The sequence below is a fragment of the Leucopleurus acutus genome, assembly GCF_964270905.1.
Source record: "Leucopleurus acutus genome assembly, chromosome: 8".
In the NCBI taxonomy this organism is placed as follows: Eukaryota; Metazoa; Chordata; class Mammalia; order Artiodactyla; family Delphinidae; genus Leucopleurus; species Leucopleurus acutus.
In genome coordinates, this window is record NC_139151.1 from 21,277,100 (window position 1) to 21,300,529 (window position 23,430).

At 36.4% G+C, this 23,430-nt stretch overlaps 1 protein-coding gene across 3 annotated transcripts in view; it reads right to left on the reverse strand.

Annotated features, from left to right (window-relative positions):
- Positions 1 to 23,430, reverse strand: part of SIK2 (salt inducible kinase 2) — a 127,725-nt gene that overhangs the window by 44,000 nt on the left and 60,295 nt on the right. For all 3 annotated transcript variants that reach the window (XM_082844781.1, XM_082844780.1, XM_082844782.1), the window contains exon 4: positions 108 to 269. In XM_082844781.1, the coding sequence (XP_082700907.1) occupies positions 108 to 269 (162 nt within the window). The remainder of the gene's footprint in view (positions 1 to 107; positions 270 to 23,430) is intronic.

Genomic DNA, 23,430 nt, shown 5'->3' on the forward strand with positions numbered 1-23,430 from the left:
GATGTCATGGGTGGAGGCTCCTGAATCTCTGCCTGAAGGTCTGTTTCTGCACCCTGAGTGCCACGGCTCATATCTGATCACGTTAGAGCCAGCTGTGTCCCAGTTACCTGCTATTTTGATATTCATGTTGTTATCCAGCAGAAGATTTTCAGCCTTGAGGTCACGGTGCACAATCTTCCGACCGTGACAGTAATCAACAGCAGACAGGATTTGCCAGAATTTGCGCCTCGCCTCAGACTCATTTAACCGGCCGTGGTTAGCAAGGTAGTCTGTAAAAGAAGAAAGAATTGAGAATTATTCACACACACCAAAAAACCCCACTATTAGTATTCAGGATTCTTTTTTTTCTCTCAAAAAGTTCTTTTTAGAATCTCAAAATTAGTTAATAACAATAACAATAAAAGAATGAATGAAGGGAAATACAGCACACAGAGACTCGAGTTCAAGGTCTTGGCTAAGTGCCTTTTCCTCTCTGTGCCTCAACTTCCTCAATCATAAAATGAGAGGGTTGGTCCTTTTTTTTTTAATTGATGTATAGTAGATGTACAATATCATGTAAGTTACAGGTGTACAATATAGTAATCCACAATTTCTAAAGGTTATACTCCATTTATAGTTAGCCTATAAAATATAGGCTATATTCCCCGTGTTGTACAATATATCCTGGTAGATTGTTTTATACCTAATAGTCTGTATCTCTTAATCCTGTTACCCCTATATTGCCCCTCCCTCCTTCCCTCTCCCCACTGGTAATCACTACTTTGTTCCCTATATCTGAGTCTGCTTCTTTTTTGTTATATTCACTAGTTTCTTGTATTTTTTAGATTCCACATATAAGTGATATCATACAGTAAACAAACAACAAAAAGAGTTCTTTTAATAATGAGAGTTAGTGTTCAAGTAAAACGCTGTTTTCCAAGTTCCTTGCCCTGAGAAAAGTAATTCTAATCATATTTTCACTGGAGCCCAGATACGTGGAGAGAGCCCAAGACCAGACAATAGCAACTGGCATAATATCCACAGTACTATTCAAAATGCTTTTATAGGTTAAGAGATACAAACTATCATGTATAAAATAAACAAGCAACCAGGATATATTGTACAGCACAGGGAAATATAGTGAATATTTTGTAATAACTTTAAATGGGGTAAATCTGTAAAAATACTGAATCAATATGTTGTAAACCTGCAATAATCATATTATAAATCAACTATACTTCAATTAAAAAAATGTCTTTTAAAGCCCAAACACTCTCTCTGTTCTTTGTTGAAAAATTTATTGAATATTTTTCCTAACCACATTTTAAAAATAAAATTTATTTAAAACAAAGAACATGAATAAATTCTGACATCTCATCAGAAGAGGGATATCTTTCCTTTAAACAACCATTCATGAAGTTATTGTACAAACCACCTGTAAAAGGAGATACGATGGTCCCTGAAAGTAACTTAAATAATTCTCACCCTGTTCTCCTAATCAGTGGAGCAATTCTGATATACCCCAAAACATGCAGACTTGTTCTCAAAACCATGTTCTTTAAAGAAATATACTGTGCAAGATACATTAGCTATTTTTGTGCTATGTTATAATATCTATTAAAGCAGTTTATTTGAAAATTAATTCTGTATGAATTAATTCTGTATGAATTCAATAAAACTAAAAACAATTTATTCAAGTTTTACCTGAAGATCTAAAAGCCCTCTGAAATGGTCTTTTGAGGGAAAGGGGGTCAACATAAACCTTGAAACGCTTTCCTATTTAAGATTATTTTATGAAGTTAGGAACTGTATGAATGAATGAATATTTATAGTCACCTTCACATATTTTCTGCTCCAGGCTTTGGTTTTACTAGTTTTTAAATTCCATGCCTTGGCTCATGCCATCCTCAATATTTATTATAAAATTTACTAACATTTGTAAAGTACTTTACAGTTTATAAAGCATGTTCATGTCACAGTATCTCACTTAATCTTCCTAAAAGCCCTCTATGATAACTACTACTCTAATTCCCATTTTGTAGATGAGGAAACTGAAGATCAGAGTCATTAAGTAATCTGGCTGAATTCAGACAACTGGTAAGTGAATGGCTGATCTGGAACTAGAAACTTTGAAAAAAACTGTTTTAAAACTGTAACAAGCTTCTTTACTAGACTCCTACTGAAATCCTAACTATCCTTCCAAAACCCTGCTCAAATGCCACTTTGCCCTAAAACAGTCCCTCATCACTCAGGTAGTAATCTCTTTCCTCTGAACTCCTTATCACTTATACCACACTGCCTCACACTTTAATTATCTGTATATGTATCATAATATCTCAATGTGTGTGCACATCTGGGTGCACATGCAGACACAAACAGCCCTAATTCTAACACTCTGTGTATAAGAAAATAAAAGATACCATCATTTAAGCTTCCTGAGGATAGGGGCCATGTCATTCTCTTCTGCACTCCCCACACTGCTTAGCACTATGCACAAAACAGCACAAGTGAAGTACTTACTAAATACTTGTCTGACTAGTGTCTTAATATGGATGGTATCATGAAACGCTCCAAAAACAGTATTATAAAAGTGTGGAGTAGGAGTGCTATACTCTACATGTTATAGGCTTTAAATGTAACTGAACATTTTGTATATTTTTCTATATCTGCTAGTATCACAAACCAAGATGATCAGCTCGTCACAACTCCCCATTGCCTTTACAGAGCACACACAGTAGCCTTTCATACTTGTGAAGGGGAAAAAAGGATCACTTAAGAACTAATATGTAGACTTTTCAGCCAAAATGTCCAAACTGTTATCAGAGCGACTATGTCTAAGTAAACTGGCAAGTAAACAGTGTGCTTTCTATTCAAAAGAGTAAACCAGAGCCTCATTTCTATACTGGATGAGCTGGGAAATCTAATAAAGGATTGGATCCTTGGGCAAACAGAAATTCCCAAGGGGAATGCAATACGTTTTCTGTAAGGGATTATATTTTGGCTAGCTAGTAATATCTTTCCTAATATTCCACACAAATGCTACTTAAACTGTATCTATCACTAAATGAGACAATTTTTTCACAAATGATTGACTTCTCCAAATAGACAAAATTTCTTCCTGTTGAAAATTCTGCATCAATGGGTCAATGGGAAAGATTTTTGAGATTTCGACAACACAGAGAAACCTAACAGATCCAATGTGAACAAGTACAAGTTAATACATGTGGAAAAATAACCTGAACTATTGCCTACAAAATGAGTCTTGGGAAGCACAGTAGAATCTACAGTAATTGTTTTTTGAAGCGATCAGTCCAAACTGGAACCGCTACAGCCAAGGGGGTGAAAAAGCTTTGAAGCCTGGCAGGAAGGGGACTGTCTGAAAAACAAAGGTGTGGTATATCTGAACCTAAAATTACCGTTTGAAGCTACAGTCATCACATGTCAATAAGCCTGTAACACACAGTGAGAAAAATGACAACATCCATGTTCCAGAGATTAAGAGACCAACTATTTAAAGAGATGGTATTTTCACTTCTTAAGTGAAAATCTCAGCAAGTATTTAAGCACATCTATGATCTTCCCCACTCTTTGATTTCTGCAGTGTAAACATCCTCCAAAACTATACTATTTGCTGAGAGATGAGAAAGTAACTGAGGCAAAAACCTGTGGCTGCAAATTACATCAGTTTAGGTTTAGTATATCATCCCCATTGAGGGGCACTGTTATCAATCCAAGCTCAAATTAATGCACAAGGTCTAAAGAGAACATGCAAAAAGCACACATTTCACATTAAAAAACTACTTAATTATGGTAACAGAAAAAACTTATATACTATACATAGAGAATCTGAAAGATGCTACCAGGAAACTACTAGAGCTAATCAATGAATTTGGTAAAGTTGCAGGATACAAAATTCATGCACAGAAATCTCTTGCATTCCTATATACTAATGATGAAAAATCTGAAAGAGAAATTAAGGAAACACTTTCATTTACCATTACAACAAAAAGAATAAAATACCTAGGAATAAACCTACCTAAGGAGACAAAAGACCTGTATGCAGAAAACTATAAGACATTGATGAAAGAAATTAAAGTTGATACAAACAGATGGAGAGATATACCATGTTCTTGGATTGGAAGAATAAACATTGTGAAAATGACTATACTACCCAAACCAATCTACAGATTCAATGCAATCCCTATCAAACTACCAATGGCATTTTTCACAGAACTAGAACAAAAAATTTCACAATTTGTATGGAAACACAAAAGACCCTGAACAGCCAAAGGATCTTGAGAAAGAAAAACGGAGTTGGAGGAATCAGGCTCCCAGACTTCTGATGATATTACAAAGCTACAGTAATCAAGACAATATGGTACTGGCACAAAAACAGAAATACAGATCAATGGAACAGGATAGAATGCCCAGAGATAAACCCACACACATATGGTCACCTTATCTTTGATAAAGGAGGCAAGAATATACAGTGGAGAAAAGACAGCCTCTTCAATAAGTGGTGCTGGGAAAACTGGACAGCTACATGTAAAAGAATGAAATTAGAACACTTCCTAACACCATACACAAAAATAAACTCAAAATGGATTAAAGACCTAAATGTAAGGCCAGACACTATAAAAACTCTTAGAGGAAAACATAGGCAGAACACTCTATGACATAAATCACAGCAAGATCCTTTTTGACCCACCTCCTCCTAGAGAAATGGAAATAAAAATAAACAAATGGGACCTAATGAAACTTAAAAGCTTTTGCACAGCAAAGGAAACCATAAACAAGACGAAAAGACAACCCTCAGAATGGGAGAAAATATTTGCAAATGAAGCAACTGACAAAGGATTAATCTCCAAAATTTACAAGCAGCTCATGCAGCTCAATAACAGAAAAACAAACAACCCAATCCAAAAATGCACAGAAGACCTAAACAGACATTTCTCCAAAGAAGATATACAGATTGCCAACAAACACATAAAGGATGTTCAGCATCACTAGTCATTAGAGAAATGCAAATCAAAACTACAAGATATCACCTCACATCGGTCAGAAGGGCCATCATCAAAAAATCTACAAACAATAAATGCTGGAGAGGGTGTGGAGAAAAGAGAACCCTCTTGTACTGTTGGTGAGAATGTAAATTGATATAGCCACTGTGGAGAACAGTATGGAGGTTCCTTAAAAAACTAAAAATAGAACTACCATATGACCCAGCAATCCCACTACTGGGCATACACCCCGAGAAAACCATAATTCAAAAAGAGTCATGTACCACAATGTTCACTGCAGCACTATTTACAATAGCCAGGTCATGGAAGCAACCCAAATGCCCATTGACTGGACGACTGGATAAAGAAGATGTGGCACATATATACAATGGAATATTACTCAGCCATAAAAAGAAATGAAATTGAGTTATTTGCAGTGAGGTGGATGGACCTAGAGACTGTCATACAGAGTGAAGTAAGTCAGAAAGAGAAAAACAAATACCGTACGCTAACACATATATATGGAATCTAAAGAAAAAAAAAGTTCTGAAGAATCTCGGGGCAGGACAGGAATAAAGACACAGATGTAGAGAATGGACGTGAGGACATGGGGCGGCGGAAGGGTAAGCTGGGACGAAGTGAGAGAGTGGCAATGGACATATATACACTACCAAATGTAAAACAGATAGCTAGTGGGAAGCAGCTGCGTGGCACAGGGAGATCAGCTCGGTGCTTTATGTCCACCTAGAGGGGTGGTATAGGGAGGGTGGGAGGGAGATGCAAGAGGGAGGAGAAATGGGGATAAATGTATATGTATAGCTAATTCACTTTGTTATACAGAAGAAACTAACACCATTGTAAAGCAATTATACTCCAATAAAGATGTTAAAAAAAAAAACCTTATGAGTGTAATAGCAATTCTCTATACTAATTGCCTATGTGTGTATTTTTGATGACTGGATACAGTTTAAAAAATTCTTCTTTCCTATGTTTACATTTGTTCTGATTGTTAAGTGAAATTTAATTTTATGTTTGTTGGTTTTAATAAGAAAACTCTTTAAGGCTATAGTTTGTATGTCCTCCCCCACCCCCCAATTTTGCTCTTACGGTAACTGATTTTTATTGTATTTTTACAAAAACCATGGTCTGTGACAGACAGGCCAATCAAAAAAATTGGTGTTTCAATACTGATAATTTGAGAAATACTGATAATTTGAGAAATACTGGGATAGACAAGTAAACAGGCAATTATAATAAACTGTGATAAAGGCTAGCACAGGAATAAATATATCCTAATAAGTATTTCTGCATTTTAAATTTAAAATTTTTTATTATAGAAGTTTCAAACATAAATGAAAGTAGAGAAAATATTGGGTCGGCCAAAAAGTGTCTTCGGTTTTTAAGTAAAAATAAAAGAGACATTTTTCATTTTTACCAAGAAGTTTATTGAACAATGTATTCACCCTTCTGTTCTACTACCTTCTGCCGTTTTTCAGACAAGTTCATAATTCTATCTTCCCAAAACTTTTTATCTCTTTGAGCAAAGAACTGTTCCAGGTGCTTTTTACAGTCTTCCAGGGAATTGAAATTTTTTCCATTAAGAGAATTTTGTAAAGACCTAAATAAATGGAAATCCAAGGTGCAACATCTGGTGAATATGGCAGATGAATCAGAACTTCCCAGCCAAGCTGTAAGTTTTTGCCAAAGAAACACGTGGTCTTGCATTATCCTGATGGAAGATTATGCATTTTCTGTTGACTAATTCCGGACGCTTTTCGTTGAGTGCTGCCTTCGGTTGGTCTAATTGGGAGCAGTACTTGTTCTTCTAATCCCACCATATACACATCACCTTCTTTGGACGAAGACTGGCCTTTGGTATGGTTGGTGGTGGTTCATTTCGTTTGCCCCATGATCTCTTCCATTTCACATTATTATTATTTTTTAATTATTATTTTTTTTGTGTGGTACGCGGGCCTCTCACTGCTGTGGCCTCTCCCGTTGCGGAGCACAGGCTCCGGACGCGCAGGCTCTGCGGCCATGGCTCACGGGCCCAGCCGCTCCGCTGCACGTGGGATCTTCCCGGACAGGGGCACGAACCCGTGTCCCCTGCATCGGCAGGCGGACTCTCAACCATTGTGCCACCAGGGAAGCCCCCCATTTCACATTATTGTAGTGTCCACTTTTCATAGCCCGTCACAATTTGTTTTAAAAAAGGAACGTTTTCATTACGTTTAAGTAGAGAATTGCATGTGGATATACGGTCCAGAAGGTTTTTTTGCTTAACTTATGTGGAACCCAAATATCAAAGTGATTAACATAACCAAGCTGGTGAAAATGATTTTTAGAGCTTGATTTGGATCTTTTGAGTACGTCAGCTATCTCCCGCGTGGTACAATATTGATTGTTCCCAATTAATGTCTCAATTTGTTCACTATCAACTTCAACTGGTCTACCTGACTGTGGAGCATCGTCCAGTGAGAAATCTCTAGCACGAGACTTCGCAAATCACTTTTGACACGTTCGATCAGTCACAGCACCTCCTCTGTACACTGCACAAATCTTTTTTTGCATTTCGGCTGCGTTTTTACCTTTCTTGAAATAATAAAGCATATGCTGAAAATGTTGCTTTTTTTCTTCCATCTTTAATATTAAAATGGCTACACAAAAATTCGCCAATTTTGATAAGTCTTTTTAAAATGCATGCTGATGTGACAACTGTCACATACAATCTAACAAAATTGTTTTGAATGAAGTTAAGGACAACTAAGTGCTTCCAGAGCCATCTTACGGAAAAAACCAAATGAACCTTTTGGCCAACCCAATAATATAATGAATCCTCCAGATTTAAAAGTTATCAACATTTTGCCATGCTTGCTTCATTTATCCTTTTTTCCTTCCTTTTCTTCCTTCTTCCCTCTCTCCTTTCCTTCCTTCTTCTTTTTTGTTGTAGTAACCTAAGGCAAATCATTTTGTTTCACCCTAAATACTTTTTACGTATCTCTAAAATAAATGGCATTTTCTTACACAACCACAGTACCATTATCACACCTAACAAAATGAACAACTCTTTTAATACCATCTAATATGCAGTTTGAATTCAAATCTCCCCAGCTGGTTTATTTGAGTCAGGATCCAAATAAGATGTATATTTTGTATTTGCTTATTTTGTCTTTGCAATCCTTTTACTCTGGAACAGCCCCCCACTGACACCCCCACCTTCCTTTTTTTTTCCCCATGCTACTGACTTCTTAAAGAAACTGGGTCAGCTGTCCTATAGAATTTCTGGATTTGTCCTTTGCTTCCTCATGATATTATTTAACATATTCTTCTATCTTCCGTATTTCCTATAATTTGGAATTCAAGTATAAAGTATAGAATAGATTCAGGTTTAATTTTTTTTGGAGGGTGGCGAGAATATGTCATAGGCGCATCTACTTGGATAAATATAATGTGGTTCTCCTGCTTTTAGGAATGCTAAGATTGATCAGTGAGTTCGGGGGTGGGGGAGTGGTAATACCTTGATCCTTCAATTAAAGATTCTCGTCACTTTTCCTTGTAATATGGCCCTCAAGCTCCAGTGTACATCAGAACCCTTAGTGGGTTTGTTACAACAAATTACTGGGACCTACCTTCAGAGTTCCTGATAAAGTAGGTGTTGGAAAGGGCCCAGAAATTCATATATTTTTAAGAGGTGCACAGGGGAAGCTTAAGATATTGGAACAGGGGCCACACTGAGACCACAGCACTAATATTAATATTTATTGGTACCTTAATCAATTATTTCATTGGGGTTACGAAATTGTGAGTTTCTAATTTTGTTTTATTCCTGCTACATTTATTAGATGAAATTCTTCTGCTGTCAGTAAGGGCATTTAGTTATCCTGAAATACAACTAAAACAGATCAAGAAGTATGAATGCTTAATTCTTCCTCATTAAGTAACAATTTTCAGAGTAAGAGGATGGCACACTAGCTACTTCCAATGATAACTAGTAAGATTTGTGTTTATTTTTTAGCTTGCTTTTTTTTCTCTCTCTCTTATGATTCTCTAAAGTATCATAATGACTGCATGGATTTTTACATGTTCTACTATTTCAATCAACTACAGTCATCGCTCGTTTTGATGCTCAAATTTTCCCATCTTTGACCAGTGGGAACCCCTTTATACTGTTTTTTTTTTTAAAAACATGACCACAGAAATAATGCCTTTGTTGCCTTCTGGCATAATAAAAATGTCTGATGCTTATCTTGAATACTTCCTGCCCCCAACCAGGAATCAGTAATTTTTTTCAAGAAGCCTTGGTTGTTTTTACTGGGGAATGGTATCTGGGTGCTCAAGGCACTTTCTACTACTGGGTTGGTACTGTTTCTAAGCCTTTTCAGGGACAGACTAGGAAATAAGTGAGGAAAAAAAAAATAAATGAATTCATTCCCTTTCAAATTTGGCATTATAGGAATTAGTTTTCTTTGATTTTTATATTTGTATTTCTTTTTCTCTTACATAAAAGATCCTGGTTCTTAACATTAACATAAATTACTTGCTTTATCCTACAATACATGAAATAGTTTCAAAATAGCTATACTAATACTACTACTAACAAGAAAATTACTGATGAAGTTGTAAAGCTAACATTTCTTTGCAGCTCTTTTTATCTTGACATTATATTGTCCTAAGAATATACTGTTTTATCTAAATACTACCTTTTAAAGTTACTTAAAAGCTAGTTCTGTGTGTTGTGTTGCTAACATGATATAAAGATAGTATATTTATGTGTTTGTTTACAAATATTAGGGGTTATCTTTCTTTCTCCTGTTTGATTTAACCTTATTTTTTGATCATGTAAAATACTTACCTGTTGTTTAATATGATGCTGAAGTTAAAACTATGTATTAAGGGACTTCCCTGATGGCACAGTGGTTAAGAATCCGCCTGCCAATGCAGGGGACACGGGTTCAAGTCCTGGTCCGGGGAAGATCCCACATGCCGCGGAGCAACTAAGCCCGTGAGCCACAACTACTGAGCCTGCATGCCACAACTACTGAGCCTGTGTGCAACAACTAGTGACGCCCGCGCACCTAGAGCTCGTGCTCCACAACAAGAGAAGCCACTGCAATGAGAAGCCCGCACACTGCAAGGAGGAGTAGCCCCCCGCTCACTGCAACTAGAAAAAGCCCGTGCGCAGCAACCAAGACCCAATACAGCCAAAAATAAATAACAAACAAACAATGTAATAAGATATAGTCTGAGAAGACTTGCTTCCATCCCTGTTTCCTTCCTCTGCCTATAGGTAACTGTTTTTATTAGTGTTTGGTTTACCCTTTTTGTGTTTCATTTTATATGTGAAAATATGTACCTATATCTCACACAAAAACGTTTATCCCTTCTTTTCTCCACTTCGTAGCATTATATAGAAATCTTCCACATTCCTTTTACAGCATTGCAGATACTTTTAGTATTTAATAGTACGGTGTTAAGATTGAAGGCTCAGGAGTCAGGCTGCCTGGGTTCAAATTCTGTCTTTACGAACTTGCTAACTATGTGAACTTAAGCAAATTACTTAACCTCCCAAAACCTTCATTTGGTAATCCAAAAAGGGGAATAATAATAGAATCCACCTCACGTAAAGATTAAATGAAAAAAAAGCAATTAAAAAAGAAAAAAACCTTTTCATGGTGCCTTGACACACACAAGTGCTCAAAACATTAGCTGCTATTATTTCAACTATGATTATTACTATTGTTATTATATTTTCAGGGGTTGACTCAGGCTACCTTCCTTTTCTAACTACTATCTACCCATTAGCCCCTTATGATATGTTTCACACTCCACCAACATTGCTCTAAAGTTCCTGGCAACTTCCCTAGGCTAAAGCCAATTACCTTTCCTCAGTTCTCATCTTTTATGACCTTTCAATTATATTTTATATTTAACTGGTTTCCAAAATAAACATCTCTCCCTGTTCGATTCCGTGTCTGTCTGGTTTTCCTCCATCTCTTTCACTAACTGGCTCTTCTTTCTCTTCTAACAACATAAAACTATCATAGTATAGTTCTGGCTTTTTGCTTTTCTTTTCCTATACTCCTTCCCTCTTAGAATTAACTCTCACCTTCCTGTGGGTAATCTTTGATCTGCTTTATTCTTAGCTGGATGATTTTAGTTTTCTTTCATACTCTTCTCATTCATTGCCTGTCTCAGGGATACCTCTTCAGTCACTCCAGTCAAAATATGTCTTAACATCTGGCCTGGAACTTTCTGGTCACAGACTCTATTGAGAATCTAATGAAAATTATACTTACATACAAACACACACATAAAATTTTATTTGCAATTTCAAGGGGGTCTATAAAATCTTAAGTTTAATCAAGGTTAGGAAATTCTTCCTTGGAGGATTTCATTCCCTGATTAGAAATTTTATAAAAATAACCTCCAGATCCGCCAAGCACATCTGACCTTTCAGCAGCTACTCTATTGTGTATTTAAACAGATTTTTCTTTCTGCTACTGCAGTGCTATCAAGACTGAGCTCATCCTTCTTTTTATAAACTTCATTACCACCTTCTAAGTCACTATAACTATCATCTTACAGTCACTCAACCTCAAAAATTCAAGAGTCATCTTCTACCGACCCCTGAATTAAGTATAGCTGAAGCCCCAATAAGTAGGTTTCAAGATTTAAATGGTATAATTAATCAGTGTTTTCATATTGCTTTTATAGATTGTAAGTCTAGATTTCAGAGCACAGTGTGTGACATAATAAATGCTCAGTAAATCTTAGTTGCTCTCAATATCATCAACATCAACATCATCATCATCATTATCACCACCACCACCACGTGGCATCCCTTATCTTTCCCCAGGGATAAGGAGCAGTTTTCCCAGCCTCTTATCAAAGTGGAGAAACCCAGCCAGCTGACTCTTCTCAAATTTCAGGAATGTCAGAATCTTTGAATGACTACCTTTAAGCTTAATGCTCTTCGGCCAGAAATTATTAGCATCCCTTCAAGCTGGAGCTGAGTAACAGTCCAAAAGATTAATACTTTATGCAATTAAATATTTAATGTTATGTTAAAAAGATTTAATTTGTAATTTCATCAATCTAATCTGGGAGTAAAGTAAAAAGGCTGATGCCAATTTAATATTTTATGCTTAAATAGCCTGAAAAAAACACCCCACCTCAGATAATTAAATCCCAGTCAGAGGTTCCTAACCCACAAATTTACAAAGACTTCACATTTCTAACTACTAAATTTGAAGAGAGATCCTGTTTTCAGGAATGTGACCATTATGAATCCTGAAGCTCCAGTAAGGTAATCAAAATTGGTTCATTTGTTCTCTTCAAAATACTTGGAAGATCCATAGTTTTCCATCCCAAAATTCAAATCTCTATTCATCTTTTTCTCTAACATTTCTTTCCTCTAATCAGTACAAAATATTACTATAAAATAAAACTCTATCTCACTGTAGATCAAGACTCTAGTCTTTGTCAATTTAGCCTGTGCTGGTTCTAACCAACTACTCTTGGAAAAAATATAATTAAGAAAGTAAGGTCCATTAAATAAAAACCTGAAAAACAGTCTTTAGCACATTAATATATGTACCACTTTACACTGTAAACACTAATAGAAAATGGATTAGGTGTATGGTCCATATTGAATTAGGATAACATGGGTTATCCTAATTTTAAATATTAGATTATAATATTACTTATACTATTAAATTACATTAAACTTTTAACCTTGAGATACATTTATGAATATGAAACTATAGATTTTAAAACATTTTGCTTTTTTCTGTTTGTTTTTGTAAGTATATAATCATTTCAAATTGGGTGTTTGTCAAAAATTAAAGGAAATTGTTGCTTGTGGTATATACTCTGGCAATTTAATTGTGCTTTCAGCAATTTCCCTACATTAGACTGTTCGCATCTGTTAGACTCTGAATCAGTTCTTCAAGCTATGTGGAACTACTGAAACAAACCACAATCTTCTGAGAAGATGAGTTTTTAGTTACAGACTTTAAAGTTTTAAAGATTATTTACAATCAACTCCTGTGACTCTACTTTTAAGTTTTCAGCAACAATTAAAAGCAAATATGGTCAAACTTTTCTAACATTACATATAAACCACACATAGAAGCCAACAGACTGCAATATCTGATGATAGTAATGGATGCAAACAAACTGATGACTTCAAAAAACTGTTGTACCTTTAAAAAACAAATAAGTAAAATAAATCTCTGATTTCCTTGTACCTAGGAAGATATCAAAATATAGCAGAAAAAGTTATGGAGTCAGACAAGACTGATTATGCATGCTGTTTCTACTTCTCACTGCTAAGTGACCTAGGAAAAGTTATTTAGACCCCTGACTACCTGGATTTTTCAGTTAAAAAACCCAAAATTTTGTTCTTTGTGGGAGGGTCCTACCTTAACTGCTCCACACATGAATTCTAACTTTATGGCAGAGAATATTTTTAGAGTGTTTTATTTTCATATCTATCCTATTGACTTCCATCTATACACAGCAATTTCTTTATCCTGTTGCATGAAAATATGCTGTCTGCAGTGTCTAGTAAGAGTCTAGTAGTTATAACACAAAATATGCATTAGAAAAAAATATATTTCCAATTTCAAATACAGCAAATCAAGCAAGACTTGTAAAGATAAACAAGTAAAAGAACATGATTTTTGGCCCAGTTTCTATATATGTGTACAGATCTTAAAAAAAACACACAGACACATCTCAGTTATGAATCAGAATAAATTCAATTGCAAAAGAATAATGAGCACAGTAGCATATGAAGACTTGGGCCCTCAATTGTACTGATTCTTTTCAGGTCAATCTTGAAGCACAACGCTTTCTCTCTCATGGAATCAAATTAAGGAAAAAGTCAAATTTTATTGTGAGTTTATTTTTTATAAATTAATTAATTTATATTTTGGCTGTGTTGGGTCTTCGTTGCTGTGTGAGGGCTTTCTCTAGTTGTGGCGAGTGGGGGCTACTCTTTGTTGTGGTGCACGGGTTTCTCATTGCAGTGGCTTCTCTTCCTGTGAATCATGGGCTCTAGGCACATGGGCTTCAGTAGTTGCAGCACGTGGGCTCAGTAGTTGTGGTGCACGGGCTTAGTTGCTCCGCTGCATGTGGGATCTTCCCGGACCAGGGCTTGAACCCGTGTCCCCTGCATTGGCAGGAGGATTCTTAACCACTGTGCCACCAGGGAAGTCCCTATTGTGAGTTTACAGTACAAGAGTCATCTGTTTATTCATTCATTCAACAAATACCTGGAGGGGTGGGATAGGGAGGGTGGGGGGGAGATGCAAGAGGGAGGAGATATGGGGATATATGTATATGTATAGCTGATTCACTTTGTTATAAAGCAGAAACTAACATACCATTGTAAGGCAATTATACTCCAATAAAAATGTTAAAAAAAATAATAAAGAAAAAAAAACCAAAAACAAATACTTTAGTGACCTCTTTGTGTCAGCCACTACGCTCAGCACTTTGGCCTCATGAAACTTGTATTTGGTTGGAGGAAACAAAAATAAATAAGTAGACAAATACAAAATTGTAATTTTAAAGTATAATAAATGCCAGAGAAATAGGGTGATCCTCTGGAAAGTACCTGGGGGAGCTACTTTATATAGGGTGATCATGAGAGGCCTTTATGAGAAGGTACTATTTCAACTGGGGAGAAAAGCATTCAAGGAACAGATGTGGCACACTCATGAAACCCAGAAGAAACCAATGAGGCTAAAGCATAAAGATCAAGGAAAAGGGGAAGGCATATGATGAAACTGAAGAAGCAAGGTCAAACTCAGCAAGAATTTAGAAGCCTGAGGAGGGAGTCTGTGTTTTAAAATATTGGGACATTAGTTAATGGTTTTAAGTAGGTGAGAGACCTTATCTAACTTACATTTTAAAATTACTTAAAAATAATCTGAAACTGTGAACTCTATATTAATAAGCAATACAGTTCCATAAAGCAAAAATTTAAACAGAAGATTTAAGCACCCCTGTGGGAACAGTCCTGATGGCTGATGTGAGAGCCAGAAGGAAATAAAATTCAGTCCCTAATAATGCAAACAAATTTATAATACATATGAGAAAAGAAGGCTAAATAATAAAAACTTTAGCTCTTCAAGACAATAGAAGAGATGTCAGGCTTACAGACACAAGATGAGATACTGTCTGAAACATCATAAACTCTCTCAATATAATTCCAGAGCAAGAGCTGGGTTCTCTTACTGATTTCAATATATGTAGTAACATTTCATTAACTGTACCAGAACTGCTTTTAAGGCAATAATTAAAAAAAAAGAAGTCAACTGAATAGCCTAGGAAAGTACCCAGTCATATTTAATACTACCAGATGATGATGTCATCTCAATGGCATTAAACATTCCAGACAATTCCTTAAATAGGTATTTTCATCTCACCTATTTTTATCATCTCTATAGGACCTCAAAGTCTGTTGTGAATTATTTCCGAGTAATGAATATGACTGGACTGATAAATGACTCACTCTAAACTGAACTACTGATGTTGTGTGCTATTTACTCAACTTATGGTAGTGTTATAATAATATTTATAAACGCAATCTGGTCACACTTCTAACACATTCTTTACACAGATAAATACATCCAGATAGCAATTTTGATTTTGATATGCAATTATTTCTTAAGAATGAAAGAAGTACAGTCTAAAGAACAGGCTGTGGTTTACCAAACCATGCAATTTTTAGGAATTAGGATTCAAATGCCAAGCTTACAGAATAAGATGCTGATGAAGGAGGAAGAAAACTTGTTAATTTTAATATTTTGTCTTCTGTATATATACTCTAAAGATACAGTGTTAGCAAATACTTGAGATCTAAGACATTGTTGTCATTCACTCATAACTCAAAGGACAAATATATTTCTTTTATTTTTTCATTGAGTTCTTCAGGTGAATTGAGAGTGGAAAACAATGAAGCCAGGCTATATTGCTTCATTCAGAAATGTGCACAGAGAACTCAAGACTGTAGCTTAAGCTGGTCTGGGCAAGTACAATTTTTCAATGAAGCTCTTGCAACAAAATTAGTTAAAGAGCAAATCACATTTCTTGGCCAAACAAATTCAGGAAAAGTCAAGCCCCTTAGTTTATCATCCAGTGGCTTGACTACAATGTATTTTTCCTGGGGTCCTACACAGGTAAGTAATAATGACATTGTGAAGTCACTTGTCAGAGAGGAGAAAGGAGAACAGTGAAAGGAAAGGACTAGCTGGAAAAAACAAGTCCCTAGCTACTCGCTCAATTATTTAGAAATCAAAGACGACAGTTAATTCAGTAACAAACTGACATTACAAGGTTGAAATGTGTCTGTGGTAGAATTTTGTTCCCATTTCTTTACTATGTTCCTGTAAAAGGATTAAACATATCTATACTCTCTGTTGTGTAACTCTGCAATGCTTCCCAGTAGAATAGATGGTATATATCCCCGCCCTATTGCCTTTGGTCTTGGTCATGGGGCATATGTGTGGTTTGACTTGATCCCTTGTGTTTCTACCAAGCGCTGTGAGAAGAGCATGCTTCAGAATGAGAAACATATGGAGCACATCTGAACCCAACATATAGCCTGAAATAAAGCAACCCCAGCTGACCCACAGACAAAAAATTTGTTGATGTAAATCACTGAATTGTGAAGTTATGTAACATTATCACAGCAGAAATATGACTGATAAAATTTTCAATATTAGAAAAGAGAGGACTGCTCAGCTATATAATGAACTACAATTGTACCAAGAAATCTTTTGGCCATTTTTGTCACACAATTTATGTAATATTTTGTGTTCCCTATTATACGTACACTTGTATTATTTTTACACACCTGGATGACTTTTAGATATCAAAACCAATTTGATTGGCCTTGAAGAACAAACTGGTTGGGAACTGCTCATGTGGACTACATTAATTTTTGTCTCTGTTACATACGATGATACAAAAAGGATTAGTCTGGTTTCCTCGCAGAAGGAGGTCAATTGATCACTTTTTCCAAGCCAGTTTGCCCACTATTAGCACCTAGACTTACACACTGCCTCCTATTTCCAGGTTCAGTGCTGATTAGACATGGTTCTGAAGAACCAACTATGATTCACTTCCAAAGAAAGATAAAATAGGCGGAGGGGTTAGTTACGGCTACTCCTAAGTCAAGGAAGTAAGTAAAGAAGATAGCTCCAAAACAGCATGGGCTAATGTTGAAAACGCTCTATTATCAGCTCTTACGCAAATCACTTAACCTTTCCAGGTCTCAGTTTCTAAATATACTTAATACAATTTCTAAGGCTGCTTTTTAATTCAATATTAATACTTCAGTGGATATCAACTTTGTGTAAAAATGTGACTTCAAATTTCCCTTCGTTTATTTATGAAAATTTTTTTATTGTGGTAAAATACACATAACAAAATTTGTCATCTTAACCATTTTTAACTGTACAGTTCCCCCCTGGTTTATTTTTATCGCACCTCTTCTCTGTGTAATTTATGGTACAAAAATCCATAGGGCACTTAGTTGAGGGCTGGAGAGAAGTTAGATGTATTGGGGTGGCAGTTCTAAAGCTACTACTCAATCAGCAGTGACGCGGAAAGGACAGAATCCTAGGTGGAAATGACTACTAGAAAACAGATCAAATCCAAGAAGCTCACAGGAAAGATAAAAGGGAAATGGTTTTAGTTTGGGCAGTATTCAGGGGTCTAACACAGGCAGGAAAGCCTGGATCCCTACCTCTGATAGTTTTAGATAACAAGAGCTAACATTTCATAAAGCTACTATTAGTGGGCCAAAACAAGAGTTCTCAGAGAGACAGAAATACAATTAAGGCCTCTGAATTGTATCATGTAGCTAATTAATAAATGTTTCTTTTTAACATGAGAAAAGCTGTAAATGCTTATGACCCCTACTGGTTCTAAGAATTTAGTGGTGATGATCCTGAATAACAGAGGAACAGGTATAGTCTTGAGCAAAGTTTTCTCCTGTGGTCCTTGAAACATTAATATTCGACAAAGGACATGACTTCATAGAGTCCGGTTTGCAGATTCAACTCTTACATTTAATGATGTCTCCAGGTGGTTTAACTGGCTAGCCTTGTGTTACAGGTGTGGTTAACCAGAAAAGAGATTAGCATGGGTTTCTAATCATTACTATCAGGAAAACCAAATGCTATTACCACATACTCCTGACACTAAAAAGTTTAAAATAAAGCACTCTAAGACACAGGTTGATACCTTTCTCACTAACCTGAAAATTTTATTAAAGCCAGAGTTTAAACTAATAGTGGCCATCACAACTAACTGCTGAACAATCATCGACAGGAAGACACTGGAACTCACCAAAAAAGATACCCCACATCCAAAGACAAAGGAGAAGCCACAACGAGACGGTAGGAGGGCACAATCACAGTAAAATCAAATCCCATAACTCCTGGGTGGGTGACTCACAGATGGGAGAACACTTATACCACAGAAGTCCACCCACTGGAAGGAAGGTTCTGAGTCCCATGTCAGGCTTCCCAATCTGGGGTTCCGGAAACAGGAGGAGGAATTCCTAGAGAATCAGACTTTGAAGGCTAGCAGGATTTGATTACAGGACTTCGACAGGACTGGGGGAGACAGAGACTCCACTCTTGGAGGGAATACACAATGTAGTGTGTGCATCGGGACGCAGGGGAAGGAGCAGTGACCCCATAAGAGACTGAACCAGACCTACCTGCTAGTGTTGGAGGGTCTCCTGCAGAGGCAGGGGGTGGCTGTGTGTCACTGTGAGGACAAGGACACTGGCAGCAGTTCTGGGAAGTATTCCTTGGCGTGAGCCCTCCCAGAGTCTGCCATTAGCCCCACCAAAGAACCCGGGTGGGCTGGCTCCGATGTTGGGTTGCCTCAGGCCAAACAACCAACAGGAAGGGAACCCGGCCCCAACCATCAGCAGACAAGTGGATTAAAGTTTTACTGAGCTCTGCCCACCAAAGCAACAGCCAGCTCTACCCACCACCAGTCCCTCCCATCAGGAAACTTGCACAAGCCTCTTAGATAGCCTCATCCACCAGAGGGCAGACAGCAGAAGAAGAACTACAATCCTGCAGCCTGTGGGGAAAAAACCACATTCACAGAAAGAGAGACAAGATGAAAAGGCAGAGGGCTATGTACTAGATGAAGGAACAAGATAAAACCCCAGAAAAACAACTAAATGAAGTGGAGATAGGCAACCTTCCAGAAAAATAATTCAGAATAATGATAGTGAAGATGATCCAGCAAGAAGAATGGAGGCAAAGATTGAGAAGATGCAAGAAATGTTTAACAAAGACCTAGAAGAATTAAAGAACAAACAGAGGTGAACAACACAAAAACTGAAATGAAAACTACACTAGAAGGAATCAATAGCAGAATAACTGAGGCAGAAGAACGGATAAGTGACCTGGAAGAATGGTGGAATTCACTGCTGTGGAACAGAATAAAGAAAAAACAATGAAAAGAAATGAAGACAGCCTAAGAGACTTCTGGGACAACAGTAAATGCAACAACATTTGCATTATAGGGGTCTCAGAAGGAGAAGAGAGAGAGAAAGGGCCAGAGAAAATATTTGAAAAGATTATAGTCGAAGACTTCCCTAACGAGGGAAAGGAAATAGCCACCCAAGCCCAGGAAGTGTAGAGCGTCCCACACAGGATAAACCCAAGGAGAAACACGCTGAGACACATAGCAATCAAACTGGCAAAACTTAAAGACAAAGAAAAATTACTGAAAGCAGCAAGGGAAAAACGACAAATAACACATAAGGGAACTGCCATAAGGTTAACAGCTGATTTCTCAGCAGAAACTCTACAAGCCAGAAGGGAGTGGCATGACATATTTAAAGTGATGAAAGGGAAGAACATACAACTAAGATTACTCTACCCTGCAAAGATCTCATTCAGATTCGATGGAGAAATCAAAAGCTTTACAGACAAGCAAAAGCTAAGAGAATTCAGCACCACCAAACCAGCTCTACAACAAATGCTAAAGGAACTTCTCTAAGTGGGAAACACAAGAGAAGAAAAGGACCTACAAAAACAAACCCAAAACAATTAAGAAAATGGTCATAGGAACATACATATCGATAATTACCTTAAACGTGAATGGATTAAATGCTCCAACCAAAAGACACAGGCTTGCTGAATGGATACAAAAACAAGACCCATATATATGCGGTCTACAAGAGACCCACTTCAGACCTAGGGACACACTCAGAATGAAAGTGAGGGGATGGAAAAAGATATTCCATGCAAATGGAAATCAAAAGAAAGCTGGAGTAAAAATACTCATATCAGATAAAACAGACTTTAAAATAAAGAATGTTACAAGAGACAAGGAAGGACACTACACAATGATCAAGGGATCAATCCAAGAAGAAATATAACAATTATAAATATATATGCACCCAGCATAGGAGCACCTCAATACATAAAGCAACTGCTAACAGCTCTAAAAGAGGAAATCAACAGTAACACAATAATAATGGGGGACTTTAACACCTCACTTACAGCAATGGACAGATCCTCCAAACAGAAAATTAATAAGGAAACACAAGCTTTAAATGACACAATAGACCACATAGATTTACTTGATATTTATAGGACATTCCATCCAAAAACCACAGATTACACTTTCTTCTCAAGTGCGCACGGAATATTCTCCAGGATAGATCACATCTTGGGTCACAAATCAAGCCTCAGTAAATTTAGGAAAATTGAAACCATATCAAGCATATTTTCTAACCACAATGCTATGAGATTAGAAATGAATTACAGGGAAATAAAAGTAAAAAGTACAAACACATGGAGGCTAAACAATACGTTACTAAATAACAAAGAGATCACTGAAGAAATCAAAGAGGAAATCAAAAATACCTAGAGACAAATGACAATGAAAACACGACGATCCAAAACCTATGGGATGCAGCAAAAGCAGTTCTAAGAGGGAAGTTTAAAGCTATACAAGCCTACCTCAAGAAACAAGAAAAACCTCAAATAAACAATCTAATGTTACACTTAAAGGAACTAGAGAAAGAACAAACAAAACCCAAAGTTATCAGAAGGAAAGAAATCATAAAGATCAGAGCAGAAATAAATGAAAATAGAAATAAATGAAATAGAAGCAAAGAAAACAATAGCAACGATCAATAAAACTAAAAGCTGGTTCTTTGAGAAAATAAACAAAATTGATAAACCATTAGCCAGACTCATCAAGAAAAAGAGAGAGAAGACTCAAATCAATAAAATTAGAAATGGAAAAGGAGAAATCACAACTGACATTGCAGAAATACAAAGGATTATGAGAGATTACTACAAACAACTATATGACAATAAAATGGACAACCTGGAAGAAATGGACAAATTCTTAGAAAGGTATAAGATTCCAAGACCGAACCAGGAAGAAATAGAAAATACAAACAGACCAATCACAAGTAATGAAATTGAAACTGTGATTAAAAGTCTTCCAACAAACAGAACTCCAGGACCAGATGGCTTCACGGGTGAATTCTATCAAACATTTAGAGAAGAGCTAACACCCATCCTTCTCAAAGTCTTCCAAAAAACTGCAGAGGAAGGAAAACTCCCAAATTCATTCTATGAGGCCACCATCTCCCTGATACCAAAACCAGAAAAAGATATTATAAAAAAAGAAAATTACAGAGTAATATCACTGATGAATATAGATGCAAACATCCTCAACAAAATACTAGCAAACAGAATCCAACAACACATTAAAAGGATCATACACCATGATCAAGTGGGATTTATCCCAGGGATGCAAAGGTTCTTCAATATAGGCAAATCAATCAATGTGATACACCACATTAACAAATTGAAGAGGAAAAGCCATATGATCATCTCAGTAGCTGCAGAAAAAGCTTTTGACAAAATTCAACACCCATTTCTGATAAAAACTCTCCACAAAGTGGGCATAGAGGGAACCTCCCTCAAAATAATAAAGGCCATATATGACAAACCCACAGCAAACATCATTCTCAATGGTGAAAAACTGAAAGCATTTCCTCTAAGATCAGGAACAAGACAAGAATGTCCACTCCCGCCACTATTATTCAACATAGTTTTGGAAGTCCTAGCCATGGCAATCAGAGAAGAAAAAGAAATAAAAGGAATACAAATTGGAAAAGAAGAAGTAAAACGTCACTGTTAGCAGATGACATGATATTATACATAGAAAATCCTAAAGATGCCACCAGGAAACCACTAGAGCTAATCAATGAATTTGGTAAAGTTACAGGATACAAAATTAATGCACAGAAATCTCTTGCATTCCTATATACTAATGATGAAAAATCTGAAAGAGAAATTAAGGAAACACTCCTATTTACCACTGCAACAAAAAGAATAAAATACCTAGGAATAAACCTACCTACAGAGACAAAAGACCTGTATGCAGAAAACTATAAGATGCTGTTGAAAGAAATCAAAGATGATACCAACAGATGGAGAGATATACCATGTTCTTGGATTGGAAGAATCAATATTGTGAAAATGTTTATACTACCCAAAGCAATCTACAGATTCAATGTAATCCCTATCAAATTATCAATGGCATTTTTTACAGAACTAGAATAAAAAATCTTAAAATTTGTATGGAGACACAAAAGACCCCAAATAGCCAAAGCAGTCTTGAGGGAAAAAAACGGAGCTGGAGGAATCAGACTCCCTGACTTCAGACTATACTACAAAGCTACAGTAATCAAGACAATATGGTACTGGCACAAAAACAGAAATACAGATCAATGGAACAGGATAGAAAGCCCAGAGATAAACCCATGCACCTATGGTCAACTAATCTATGACAGAGGAGGCAAGGATATACAATGCAGAAAAGACAGTCTCTTCAATAAGTGGTGCTGGGAAAACTGGACAGCTACATGTAAAAGAATGAAATTAGAACACTCCGTAACACCATACACAAAAATAAACTCAAAATAGATTCGAGACCTAAATGTAAGCCCGGACACCATAAAATTCTTAGAGGAAAACATAGGAAGAACACTCTTTGACATAAATTACAGCAAGATCTTTTTTGATCCACCTCCTAAAGTAATGGAAATAAAAACAAAAATAAACAAATGGGACCTAATGAAACTTAAAAGCTTTTGCAAAGCAAAGGAAACTACAAACAAGACGAAAAGACAACCCTCAGAATGGGAAAAAATATTTCCAAATTAATCAACAAAGGATTAATCTCCAAAATATATAAACCGCTCATGCAGCTCAATATTAAAAAAACAAACAACCCAATCAAAAAATGGGCAGAAGACCTAAACAGACATTTCTCCAAAGAGGACACACAGATGGCCAAGAAGCACATGAAAAGCTGCTCAACATCATTACTTATTAGAGAAATGAAAATCAAAACTACAATGAGGTATCACCTCACA